This window comes from Myotis brandtii, unplaced genomic scaffold, assembly GCF_000412655.1.
Source record: "Myotis brandtii unplaced genomic scaffold, ASM41265v1 scaffold49, whole genome shotgun sequence".
NCBI lineage: Eukaryota > Metazoa > Chordata > Mammalia > Chiroptera > Vespertilionidae > Myotis > Myotis brandtii.
The window spans coordinates 1,654,562-1,667,214 of record NW_005368707.1 but is presented as its reverse complement, the minus strand read 5'-3'; the positions used below and the strand labels follow the sequence as shown (position 1 = coordinate 1,667,214).

Here is a 12,653-nt window from a genome sequence, read left to right as displayed (position 1 = left end):
CCTTTGATTTCAATCCCTTCAATTTGATAAGCATTACCAAGCACCAATTATGGCCCAGGAGCAGGGACAATGAAGACCAATGAAAACCACGGCTTTGCGTATGTGCCAGCAAAGCCGTGGAGGCCATTTATCCGATGTGCTATTCCATACATAACCCTATACTATATACTTTAAGAATCAATAAAAAATTTACAATTTTTAATTATAAACCTGTGTTTTCTATCAAAATTACTTTTTGCATGAATTTTGGGACACCCATTAGTAATGATGACTAAACTGGTGGCATGTTTTCTGAATGAATGAATGCAGTCTGCATTGCATGAAAAGCTTGTGAATGTTGAGTTGTGTGCTTGAAAGAGGTGATTATTTGTTGTATCTTGAACTCAGGAATAAAGTAATCATGAGTACTCTTACATTTCCAGAAGATGATGAAATCACATTTGGTCAGTAGGTGTAGGTATGCCTGGAAACTACACACAGTCATATGCTAGGCCTGTACATGCAGAAAGCTTACTGTTCACAGCATCAGCCCCATTGTGCCCTTGTGCATACTACTGGTGTGTATTCAGGGATTTTTCTGTGGCTTCTGGGTATCCATTCAGTTGGAAGGCATCCATTCTCTCCCAGGACAGCATCTGACCGCTGAGCTTTACGGGTAGAGTTAGTTTTGCACCACCCTGGCATTTGAATACACATTTGAAAACTCAATTCAAAATCATTCATTTTGCAAGCAGTGGGCTTCTGATATTAACTACCCAAAATGCTTCTCCACAAATTGTTCCCTCCTTGGTTTTATTTCCGTTGACTGGTAATCCATGATGCACGCATGCTTCCTTCCTGTTAAGTAGTTACTGCTCTTTGCAACTTAAACCTTTTTCTTTCTTAAAGAGTTAAAGTTAGAGAAAAATTGGTGAAAGAGGAGAGTGCTCGCAGCAGCCCTGAACTTGCCTCAGAGTCCTTAAGTCACAGGAGACGCCAGCCCATGCCAGGGCATTACCTGTCCTTTCATTCAGAAAACTCGGCCTTCGATAGGGTCACGAGCAAGGCAGCCAGCTCTGCACGACAGCCGATCCGTGGCTATGTCCAACCAGCAGATCCTGTGCACTCTGCCATGCTGGTGACCTCAGAAACCCCAGAAAGTGTGTCTGAGTGCAGCTGGGTGGGATCAGCCACCCAGAATGTCATAAAGCCTCCCGCCCTGAAGGTTCTCGAAGGTGAGAGAAGAGATACCCCCATTCTCCATATTTGTGAATCACAAGCAGAAGACGACGTGCCCCTCACTGAAGCTCTCGAGAAAAGCAGGAAAGCACTATTGGCTTTAGAGGATGGGGGGCTTGAGAGAAGCCACGAGGACACTTCTGGAAATGAGGACTTTGGTAAGCCTGCCGCTCTTGGCACCATCACCTTAGAACATCGGAAGGAGCCAGAAAGTCTTTCACACCCACCTCAAGCTCAGCACCAGTTCACTGAGAGAATGGGCAGGAGTGAAATGGTTTCCTATGTTCAGAGTGAGCCTGTATCCCAAGATGCCAGAGTGACAGGTCACAAAAAAGAAGCACCTAGAAGGAAGCGCAAGGTCCTCACCCGCTCCCTGTCTGACTACACGGCCCCCCCTCAGCTCCAAGCCCTGAAGAGTAAGCACCCAACTGCAGAGGGACAGCTGGAGCTGCAGGGTCCCAAAGCTGAGGGGCCCCACTCGGAGCTGAGCGTGCTGGACACCAAGGTCTCTGTCGCCCAGCTCCGAAGTGCATTTCTGGAGTCTGCCAATGCCAGCAAGAAACCTGAATTGTAGGTGATGTTTCAAAAGTCCTCCCAATGTGTCACTTGCACGTCCTTGGCAAAATTATTAATTTCTCAAGTTGTATTGTGTCCTGCATTGAGTCACATTTAAGCTTAGCTCACAAGTGTGCAGGGCAGACCATATAGGACATGGCTCCAAAACTACCATTCTGCTTTGCCTACTAACAGGGAGCTGGAGGATTGGGTCTCTGGAATGCTCCGTCTCCTTTGCATGCATGGGAAAGGGATGTAGCGGGATTTGGTGGTGTCTGTGCCGTGACTCACTGAGATGCATAAACCTTTGCTTTATTCTCTCTCTCTCTCTCTCTCTCACCTCTCCGGTCCCCTGCTATATCCTCTCTCCTGATGATTCTAAAAGCCAATCACGGCTTGAGAGGTCAACCAAAGGAGTTGGCTTGCCTACCAGTGTGGAACGGGAGAGAGGGTCCCAGAAACCACGACGCTATTTTTCTCCTGGTGAAAGTAGAAAAACTTCTGAGAGATTTAGAACTCAACCTATAACCTCAGCAGAACGAAAGGAATCAGATAGGTAGGCACATGTATGTCTAGGAACTTAACTCATACAGGATTTTCATCACAGGGATGGTCCTGATGCTGTTTAAATGGGATGTGGTGATTCCATAGTTCTTCCATCTAATCGATAAGGGATATTCACTTGGTTTATATAAATGTATTTTTAATGAATGTTGTCCTTGACAACAGAATCCCAAGATACTGTTTTAAATTGCACTCAAACTATAAGAAGAAAATTTTTCTTCATTTAATGTTTTTAATTTTTTATGTCCTTGTTAAGTTAGGATCCAAGTGGAGTATTCACCATATTTTAAAATAACTGAGGAATATTCATTTTTAAAATGTCTACCTGCTTGTTTTATTTGAGTTTTATATTATCACTTGATTATCCCTGGAAATGATAAGGTTTGTCTAAAAAATTATCATCAGTCATGTTGAATAAGTCACATTTGCTTCTGGTTTGTCTCCACAAGGTGTCCACTTGGCTGGGCTGTGTGCACATGCACTCCATGGTGTCTGTTAACTGTACATATATATTCACAACTACAATTACTATCAGGATGATATTCTTTAAGAAATTTTAATTGCATTTTTATTTTTATGATCATTTATATGGACCTTCTACTCCCACCAGCTAATTTTTTTATTATTACTTGTTAATGTCTTTCCTAGGTCTACTTCAAATTCAGAAATGCCAACTGCTGAGGGCAAGTATCTGTTTTCCTTTTGCTTCTTTATCATCTCCCCCAGATTAGATTTAAATACGATTTTTGCTTTTTTGAGAATGAGATTATCATGCATACCTATTTCTTACTCTTTTGCAGGCATTCTTTCTGTCAATATAACAAAACCTAGTTTGGGTTTTCAGAGGATCTTTCTGTTATCTTTGAGAGAGTTAGAAAATTGATGAGTCAGCAATAATAAAACAACTGATTTGCTCCAAAGAAGTAGGTTTCTTGTTATTGCTGCTACTGCTGTTGAATAATAAGGAAGAGCCGTTCTTTCCCCTAAAAAACTATTATTAAATCTCAACTTGTCAAATAGAACAATAGAGAATTACTATCCAGACAGAATTTTGTTTGGTTAATTACAATGGAAATGAGCACCTTTTCACTGAGCAGAATAGGCTCCCTGCAAAGGGGAAATACTGCCAACTGTAATTTTTGGTACTTCCATTCTTGTATTCAAAGGGTTTCCAGGTCAGCCTTGAGGAACTTTTTAGAATCTTTACATGCATTTTTTTAATGATGTCTAGTTTTTATGTTATGGCTTTTTACTTACAGATGAAGAAAAGGTAGATGAACGAGCCAAACTGAGTGTTGCTGCCAAGAGGCTGCTTTTCCGGGTAAGATGTGCTGAAGTGTTTGAGTAGCAGCTGCCCCCTCCTGGGGGAGGCGTCCACTGTGTCCTGCACCTGGCCCTCTGTGGCTCACCCCTCTTCAGATCCTTGACTGATGTGACCACCAGCTGACACAGCACCAACGTTCATTTCCTATACTGATTCAAACATCTTGGGTGTTTCCCAGGGTAGGGGAACAAGGTAGAAACATTTTGCTGCCCCAATTTCCTTTTCTCGAATTCATGAGGATTCCACAATGTTTCTGATCTCAGGAAATGGAAAAGTCATTTGATGAGAAAAATGTTCCAAAGCGAGGTTCGAGAAGTGCGGCCGTGGAGCAGAGGCTGCGGCGTCTGCAGGACAGATCCCACACCCAGCCCGTGACCTCCGAGGAGGTGGTCATGGCAGCCACGTGAGTCCCCTTCTGCCCTTTGGCCTTGGCTGTAATGTCTTCTTTTTAAAAAAAACATTTGAAGACTAATAAAGAAAACGAGGTGATTGGGAGATGGTTTAGTTAGAAGCCATAGAGAAGTAGGTGTTGAGGAATTTTTCTTACTGGGATCTCTCTGAACCTCATACTGGGATGTGTTATCTATTGTATCTACTAGAAAAACATGAAGAGGAATTTTGTTTAATTTTTTTTTCTCTGCATTTTTTATCTCTTTTACAATGGAAAATTTACAAAATGAAAGTAAATATATTAATATAATGAACCCTATGTACTCATCACCCAGTTTCAACAGTCAGTCATCAACTCCTGCTGTACCTACAGTATATTCCCATCCACTTCCCCTTTTCTCTTGTATTATTTTCAAGCAAACCCAAGATATCATTTCTCCCATTAATATTTGTGTATATATCTCGAAAAGTGAAGGATTCTTTTTGTTTTTATATAATCAAAAATTTAAAAAATTAATTGGAAGTTTGATAACCCTTTAAACAATATGGAGTAATTTTTGAGCAGTGTGTTCTAATATGTTCAGAATGGATTTCCCAAAGTAATTCATTCATTCATTCATTCATTCATTCAGGGATAATCACTTCCATCAAGTAAAAACTTTTATTGGTTGTTTTTTTTGTTGTTGTTATTAATCCTCACCTGAGGATCCTTTTCCCATTGATTTTTAGAGAGAGTAGGAGGAATGGAGGAAGCGGGTGAGAGAGAGAAACATCGATGTGAGAGAGACACATTGATTGGTTGCCTCCCTCAGGTGCCTGGCTACGATGTGAGAGAGACACATTGATTGATTGCCTCCCTCAGGCGCCTGGCTCGGGTTGGGGATCGAGCTTGCAACCCAGGTACATGCCCTTGACTGGGAATTGAACCCTTAATCTTCAGTGCATGGGCCAATGCTCTAACCAGTGAGCACACTGGCCAGGGCTACTTTTATTAGTTTTTAAAAAATTGTTTTTGTACTTCTCCTGGACATACACACACACACACACACACACACACACACACACACACTTTTTGAAAAAATGGAGTGCCTCTCACTCCTGTGAACCTGCTGTTTGGTCAGCTGCCTTCACTTCTTTCCTTAGCTATTCCTCAACATTTTGGTATATTTGTGGATAAATACATCCTATACCCATGAGGAACTCTTAGCAAATCAGTTTTTTAAATTTAAATTTTATTTTTTTAATATCTGAGTGGCCATATAAACACAAAACACCTACCCATGGAAGCAAAATGGTAAATAAGCAAAAATTATTACCATGTAAGGCTCACTGAGTCTACTTTGATGTGCCCATAGATTATATGAGGACACTGATTCTTTTAAAAAATACAAATTGAGAAAAACATTTTAAAAATGGGTATAATCTACTGATATCCTGGTGGTTGACATTAGCTTTCTTTTAAATTACTTTTTAAACCAGGTCATTTCTTCTAAAGATAGCCTATTCTCATTCCATTTACTTTGAGTAGTCTCTGTCTGTTATTTCCTAAGTTTGTTATTGCTTTTCAAGTTCTTTACTGGTTTTCCCAAAGTAATGAATAAATAATTCTTAAAAAAATATTTGATTTCACATTTGTGCATGGAAAACTATGCTTTCCTTAATGCTTCTTTTCTTCTCTCTCCTTATGAATGTTCCTTCTTTGGCAATTGCTTTAAAGTGAACCTCTCCCTGCTTCGTGCTCTGTGGCCACCCACCCTGTATTGACAAGACTTCCTAGTCCCACTGTAGCTAAGAGCACTGTGCAGCCTGCCAGGTACTGGACAGCAATAGCAGCATGTGGCCTGAGGGCAAAGGTGGTAGACTACAGACGAGTCTGAAAATCTTGAATGGCTTTCATTTCTTTGACAACAAGTTAGTGCAATGAGTTGTTCCAGGAATGTTTTGTCATAGTTCACGACACTGATAGCTTCATGTAGGCCTGCATGAGGAAACATCTCATCTACCTGCATCCATGATGTGTTGGAACAAGGATCACACTAATTCACTTATCCATTTGCTTTGTTTCTGTTTTTCATAAACATCGCCATCCCTAAGAAATGTCATTCTTCAATCTAAAGTACTAGCATTTAATAAAGATTAATAGAAAATGGGAGTTAATGTGAATGTTGAAATTCTGATAATACTCAGGATTTTTAAAAAAACATGTAGACACAAATAGGTGTTAAAAACAATCCTATCTGTTTCTAATTATAGACAATGCCTTTATATTTGGGAATTAGGATATTAAGAATTTATAGTGTCTGAAAGATGTTTCATTATCATGTTTTAAAATTATGTCCTTAAGGTATGTAAATAGCCCTTCTATTTTGCTATTATGGGCCAAAATACAAAGGCTAAAAATAAGACTAAAAGAAATAAAATGACAGTGCAGAAATAAAGCTGGCACAGCCCAGAACCTGAGACATCACTTGGGAAAGAGGTTGAGGTTGCCCTCCCAGTTCACCTGTTGACCTCAGGGAAGACACCAAGACAGAGTGCCTATTGCCATCTTCATTAGTGTTCTGGAACACTGACGCTGCTCTTTGGTCTGGGACAACATGTGAAGTGGTAATTAATTGGAGTCAAGGCAGAATATACTGTTTACTGGACTGAGAATTGGGTTTGCCAGTGGCAGAGGGGGCTTGTCTTAAACCTTTGGGGAGTCACCGTGGCCATGTAACTGGAAGTCTTCTCTGCCTGAGAGCCAGAGGGACTTACCATTGTCTGAAATTTCCTTTATGTTTCAAGTTACTGGGAATTAGATTTTTTTCCGCTGGAGAGTTTTTGTGTTTTTAATCTCTAATGTCTAATTATAAAAATACACATTCACTATAAAATTTCAGCCAGTACAGAAGTACATAAAGTAGAACACAAGAGCCCTATCAGCCAATGATTTAAACCTATGAGAGAAAGTGCTAGCAGTGGTTCTCAACCTTGGCTGCACATTAGAATCACCTGGGAATCTTTTTAAAATCCTGATTTCTGGGCCTCATCCTCCGGAAATTCTGTTTCTTTGTTACTAATGTTGTGGCCCCACCCCATAACAAAGAAACAGAATTTCCGGAGGATGAGGCCCAGAAATCAGGATTTTAAAAAGATTCCCAGGTGATTCTAATGTGCAGCCAAGGTTGAGAACCACTGTGCTAGAGTGAAGGAGTGAAAGAATCTTAAAATTAAGCCATTTGTGTTTAACAAGTGAAAATCAAAACCCTGTGTTGTGGATTATGTTGTGGACAGCATGATTATTCTATTTGCTAATTATTTTAAATGAAAAAACCATCTTCTGAACCACATATCAAGATAAGGTCTAAATATGCCATAGCTGATGCCTTAAGATTCCTTTTAGCCTTATTTATTATTGATACTAACAATACAAGTTTTTTCTCAAAAATAAGGTTTGTCCAAGCTGACCTCCATTTCTTAAAACAGGAAATTCAATTTTTAGAGATAATTCAAAGCTAAAAATCTGCCCTTTGTGAAATTGACAAAGCTAGTGTACCCCAACTACTCTGCTTTTAAGGTCTCCTTTAATAGCCAAACAACTGCCTGCACCTATCTTAAATGTATCTGGACAAAAATAAAGCCCTTTTCAAAACTGACACTTGAAAGAAAGTTAACATAAAATTAGCAGTGGGCTTGTGTTTGTTTTCATTTGTGTTACTGACTTTTTTTCCCTTTCAGATTACAGGCATCTGCTCACCAAAAGGCTTTAGCCAGAGACCAGGCAAATGAGGGCAAAGATTCTGCTGAACAAGGTGAACCTGATTCCTCCACTCTAAGCTTGGCAGAGAAGTTGGCCTTGTTTAACAAATTGTCCCAGCCAGTCTCAAAGGCTATTTCTACCCGAAACAGAATAGACACGAGACAGAGGAGAATGAATGCTCGCTATCAAACTCAGCCGGTAACGCTTGGAGAGGTGGAACAGGTGGGTACACTGTCATCAAATTCCAGTTTTCTTGTACATGTTCTTAAACTATAGGAGCACCGGGTTATCTCCGGTTAGTGATATAATGAAGGTGGTGTACCTGTACACTGTGTTACTTGTAGATGACTTGGTAACGACTTCATTCCTAAGAAAGTCACCATGCCAAGTATGTTTCTCTTTACTTGTTTTTGTAATTTGCTTGCTGAAATCATCTGGATTGTTCCTGTTTGGGAGAGAAAAATAGGACACCCAGTCTGCTTTTCACCCAGATGATTTGATTAATGAGATGCGTTGTGTAACTGTGGCTAGCATTGGTTTCCCACAAGACAAGCAGTAAAACTGCACCAAATGTAGTATTTCAGTAGGTCAATCCATACATTGGGGTTTATATAGAAATTATTTTTAAATCAGCTTTTTCCTTTTCACTCTGTCCTCCCAGGTACAAAGTGGAAAGCTCATTCCTTTCTCGCCCACTGTTAACACTTCTGTGTCCACCATGGCATCTACAATCACTCCTATGTACGCAGGGGACCTTCGGACAAAGCCATCCATGGATGACAACACAAGTGTCACTGGCTATAAGTTTCCTTCTTCCATAGAAAATGTAGATTCTTCGATTAGAAGCACTCTGAAGCCCCAATCCTGTCAGCCTTCAGTAGAGGACAGTGGGAGCAAAGGTATGTTTAGAGATTATGGAGAGACGGAAAGCAAGAGAGTCTTGACAGGTAGAGATGGTGGTGTTAAAAATGGATCCTTTGAGGAAGAAGAGCCATCCTACCCTATCCTCAATCCAGTCCAGAAAGGAGACAGCCATAAAGAACCTAAATACGATGTTCTGAGAAAAGGAAGCCTAGAGCTACCAAATGCCCCTGTCTCCCTCCCTGGGGATGAGGAGTTTTCCACTGCCAAAAGCACCACACAAGGGAACCCAGACTTGAAGGGCAGGCAGCCCTTTGAAGAGAAGGTGTACATGGAGAATGTCACAAAGAGGAAGTTTTCGCTGAGAGGTAAGTTGCTACTGCTCCTAAACCGACTGGGTTTTTAGTTTCTGCTGGATTGTTTGCATGTATTTATGATTGTTTCTAATTAAATTATAAAGGCACTTTATAACTAGCTGATTAAAATTTTAGTGTGGGTCCTACTCTCCCCCAGACTTTTCTTCCTCTTGAATTTCACTTATTTGGTGGATTATAAATTTGTTAGCAATAAAAATACCTGAAGCTCTTACACACATCTTGATAAGGGTATTTGACATCTTTGGTCACATTAAAACACATAACAGCCTTGTCAACTGCTAGCTCTGTTGGCCCCTTTTATGAGTTGATGACCCCAAATGTCCAGGGCTGGGTAAGTGCAGGGGAGCAGGATTTGAACCCAGGCTGTGGATTTCCAGGCTCTTCTTCTGCATTCCTCGTATGTAGGCTAGCAAGCTCTTTTGCAAGGTACTTTCTCTTTTTTCATTTACATAAAATGATAGTAAGTTATAATAGTGGTTTTGGCTTGTGGCTATGGCACATTCAAAAGTACAATCTGGAGGAGTAGAAACTGTTAGGTCACCAAAGGAGGAATGCACGAGGCCAGAATGGTGAGGGATTACGAATTTATTCAATCATCTGCACACCAGGTGGCTGAGCCTGGATGGCTCCAGCCCCCAGTGACAGGAGTCGGCGGCTTTCAAAGGACTTTTGGCAGGCTTTTTCTGGGCGGAGACTTCTTTATGCATACCCAGAGGGGAGATAACAGAATGTGGTCACCCCAAGTGAAATGTGGTCTCAGCAAAGGGAATGTCCATAGTGAAATGACCTAAAAAGCCAGTTCCTGGGGTAGGGGTATCAATTCAATTGTTCGATCAAATCTAACAGAAACATTTTGTAGTTTACAGTTAAAGCTAACTTCCTGTGTCTTACACACAGGAAATGATCAATTTTTTGCTGTATGGAGTAGCCCACTGGGAAGTTTGGTTTTCTCACAGCATATAGTTGCCACAGATTAGCATAAATTCCAGTGGATTGGGTAGCCGGCTATGTGCCCACAGATTACACTGCAAATGCAGGACTGTTGGGGGGTGAACAGCTGGAAGAATGCTTGCCTGGAGGAGTAAGTGCTGACGTCACTCCTTTCCTTCCCAGTGTCAGAGTTCGGGGAACCCACTTCTGAGCAGAGCGGCACAGTTGCTGGAAACAGTGTTGTTCAAGCTGCAGCCCCAGTGTCCTGGAAGCAACAAGAGCCTGCAGAGCTACCACAGGAGAAGCACTATAAGAATCCATGTGCGATGTTTGCTGCTGGAGAGATCAGAATGCCAACAGTGGAGGGCAGCCTTGATTCACCCAGCAAAACCATGTCAATTAAAGAAAGGTAATTAGACTTAATGACTGTAAAGTAATTCTATTAGGGAGGAACTACAACTTACTTTTAAGGAGAGATCTGAGTAATGGGCAAAGGGATAAAATCGTGAGTCTAGCTACATAAGGAGATGTGTTGTTATATTAGAATTCTTTGGGGAAGTCAAGAGTGAATTGCAGTGACTCCCTGCCTGCTCGGGTAAGGCTGGATGAGGGCCAGTTCCAGACTCATATGAGGAAACCACAGAAACAGACATTTGCTTGCTTCATTTGTTTACAGTTTTATTTTATTTTTTATATTAACATTTTTGACTAACCAGTGATGGGAACAGAGAGCTTGGCTCTTTCCCTTTCAGATCCAGATGGCATCTAATTTAATGTACTCAGTGTTTATATAAAATCTATATATATAAAAGGCAACCGACCAAAATGACCGGTCACTATGACGTGCACAGCGGCGGCCAGCCGGCCCTATTGGGGTCCCGATTGGTCCACCTCAACCTCCTGTGGCCCCTCCCCCCAGCCAGCCCCACCCCTAGTAGCCTACCCCCAGCTGGCCTGACCCCATCGGCCCCCATCAGGGTGGGCCAGCCAGACCCCACCTGTGCAAGAATTCGTGCTCCAGGCCTCTAGTATGTATATAAACAAATACATATTTGTATATTTATTTGAGGGAATGAAGATACATTCATTTAAAATGAAGGTAAGTTCATTTAGAAAATCAGTATGTACTGGTATTATTGATTTTTAGGGAGAGGTAGATAGAGAGAGAAAAACATCAATGTGAGAGAAACATCAATCAGTTGCCTCCGGCACACTCCCCGACGGGTGATCATACCTGGAACCTGGGTATGTGCCCTGACTGGGAATCCAGATTGCCACCTTCTGGTGTTTGGGACAATGCTCCAACTGAGCTACACTGACCAGGGTCATTTAGAATATAAATTTTTGGGATTAAAATCTAAGTTTTGTTTGTTTTACAGAAAGTAAATTAGATGCCTTTTATGAACTGCTTTTAGAAATTTTGTACCAGGTAATAGCTATGAAAGTTTAAATTTGAGTATCAACATCATAACATCATTTAATTCAAAAGAATGATGGAGGATTGATAGGATAGTATATATTTAAATGGGACAGAAACAGAGAGCGGGAGCTAAATATTTCAAGTTGTATTTTCCTTGTTAACCTTCAGTTGAATTAAGTAGCAAAAGATGTAATAGTGATAGGAACACTGCAGCAAGAAAGGTCTCGTCAATTTCCGGGTGTGATGAGCAGAATTGTTTCTACCATCAGTTACTTACAGTTCTGCCTACCTAGACTTCCTTAGCACCTCCCACCACCCAGAAGTGTTCTTGCTCTGTTAGACTCTGCTCACTCTTATTTACATAGATATATCCAACTACAATGAAAATTCTTCACTCTGTTTTTCCAGCCGAGCTTTTGAACAATATTCCTAAAATATTAACTAGATGATGCCATTTTCAACAAATGCATTATTAAGGTTGTTAAATCTTATTTAAAATTCACAATAAATTAGACTTACTAGACTGAGGAGGCATCAGTGAAGGGCTGACGGGATAAACTAAGTGAGAGGACTGATGTCCTGAATATGGGAAACTGTTTGGCCTGAATCCTCTGTGGACACCTGGCTCAAAGAAGTTGGGTCCCAGAGATCCAACTATTGATAACCGGTTAGGTGAGATGAAAGAGATTTCATTTAAGGATATTAATGAAAATATCACTTATATGCAGTTCTGATGTTCTATAGATCAAAAAGTATTTCTGGGGTAAAATTCCAATGGAAAATGCTAAGATACTCCTTCTCTCAAAGGCTTTTAAGGGGTATTTCCCCATCTTGGAGTACATAATCTATCTGCTGGGACTTAGGACTTTTGGTGAAGTTTTATGTCTATCCATGGTGTGATAATTATTGATTTATTTGCTATTTTTAATAAGTTTTAATGTATTTGTATCTTTCTGAAAGCAGTTTGATTCCTACTATAAAACTCTCATTTTAGAAAATTTGAGATGCTATAAAGGTGCAGCTTCTTAACCTAGGCTTTGTGGATGACTGAGGAGTTCAAGGATGGCTGCAGGGTTTCTGGGAACTGCTGGGAAGGGTTCAATCAACTGTGTGTGCACAGGCACTTTCTGGCGAGTGGGAAACAGAACCTCTCTCAGTCTCCAAGGGTGACCCCAAACTGTTCAGAACCATAACAGTAAGGAATGCTTGTTAAATATCCTGCTATTCAGTTTAATTGTTAAATATACAGGCACACTTCAGATTTATTGTGGG

At 40.7% G+C, this 12,653-nt stretch overlaps 1 protein-coding gene across 2 annotated transcripts in view; it reads left to right on the top strand.

The window, feature by feature from the left end:
- Window positions 1-12,653, top strand: part of SVIL (supervillin) — a 115,333-nt gene that overhangs the window by 34,094 nt on the left and 68,586 nt on the right. For both annotated transcript variants that reach the window (XM_014547954.1, XM_014547953.1), the window contains exons 8-16: window positions 889-1,788; window positions 2,159-2,329; window positions 2,986-3,020; window positions 3,597-3,658; window positions 3,925-4,064; window positions 5,769-5,864; window positions 7,772-8,015; window positions 8,455-9,022; window positions 10,145-10,370. In XM_014547954.1, coding sequence (XP_014403440.1) covers window positions 889-1,788; window positions 2,159-2,329; window positions 2,986-3,020; window positions 3,597-3,658; window positions 3,925-4,064; window positions 5,769-5,864; window positions 7,772-8,015; window positions 8,455-9,022; window positions 10,145-10,370 — 2,442 coding nt within the window. The remainder of the gene's footprint in view (window positions 1-888; window positions 1,789-2,158; window positions 2,330-2,985; window positions 3,021-3,596; window positions 3,659-3,924; window positions 4,065-5,768; window positions 5,865-7,771; window positions 8,016-8,454; window positions 9,023-10,144; window positions 10,371-12,653) is intronic.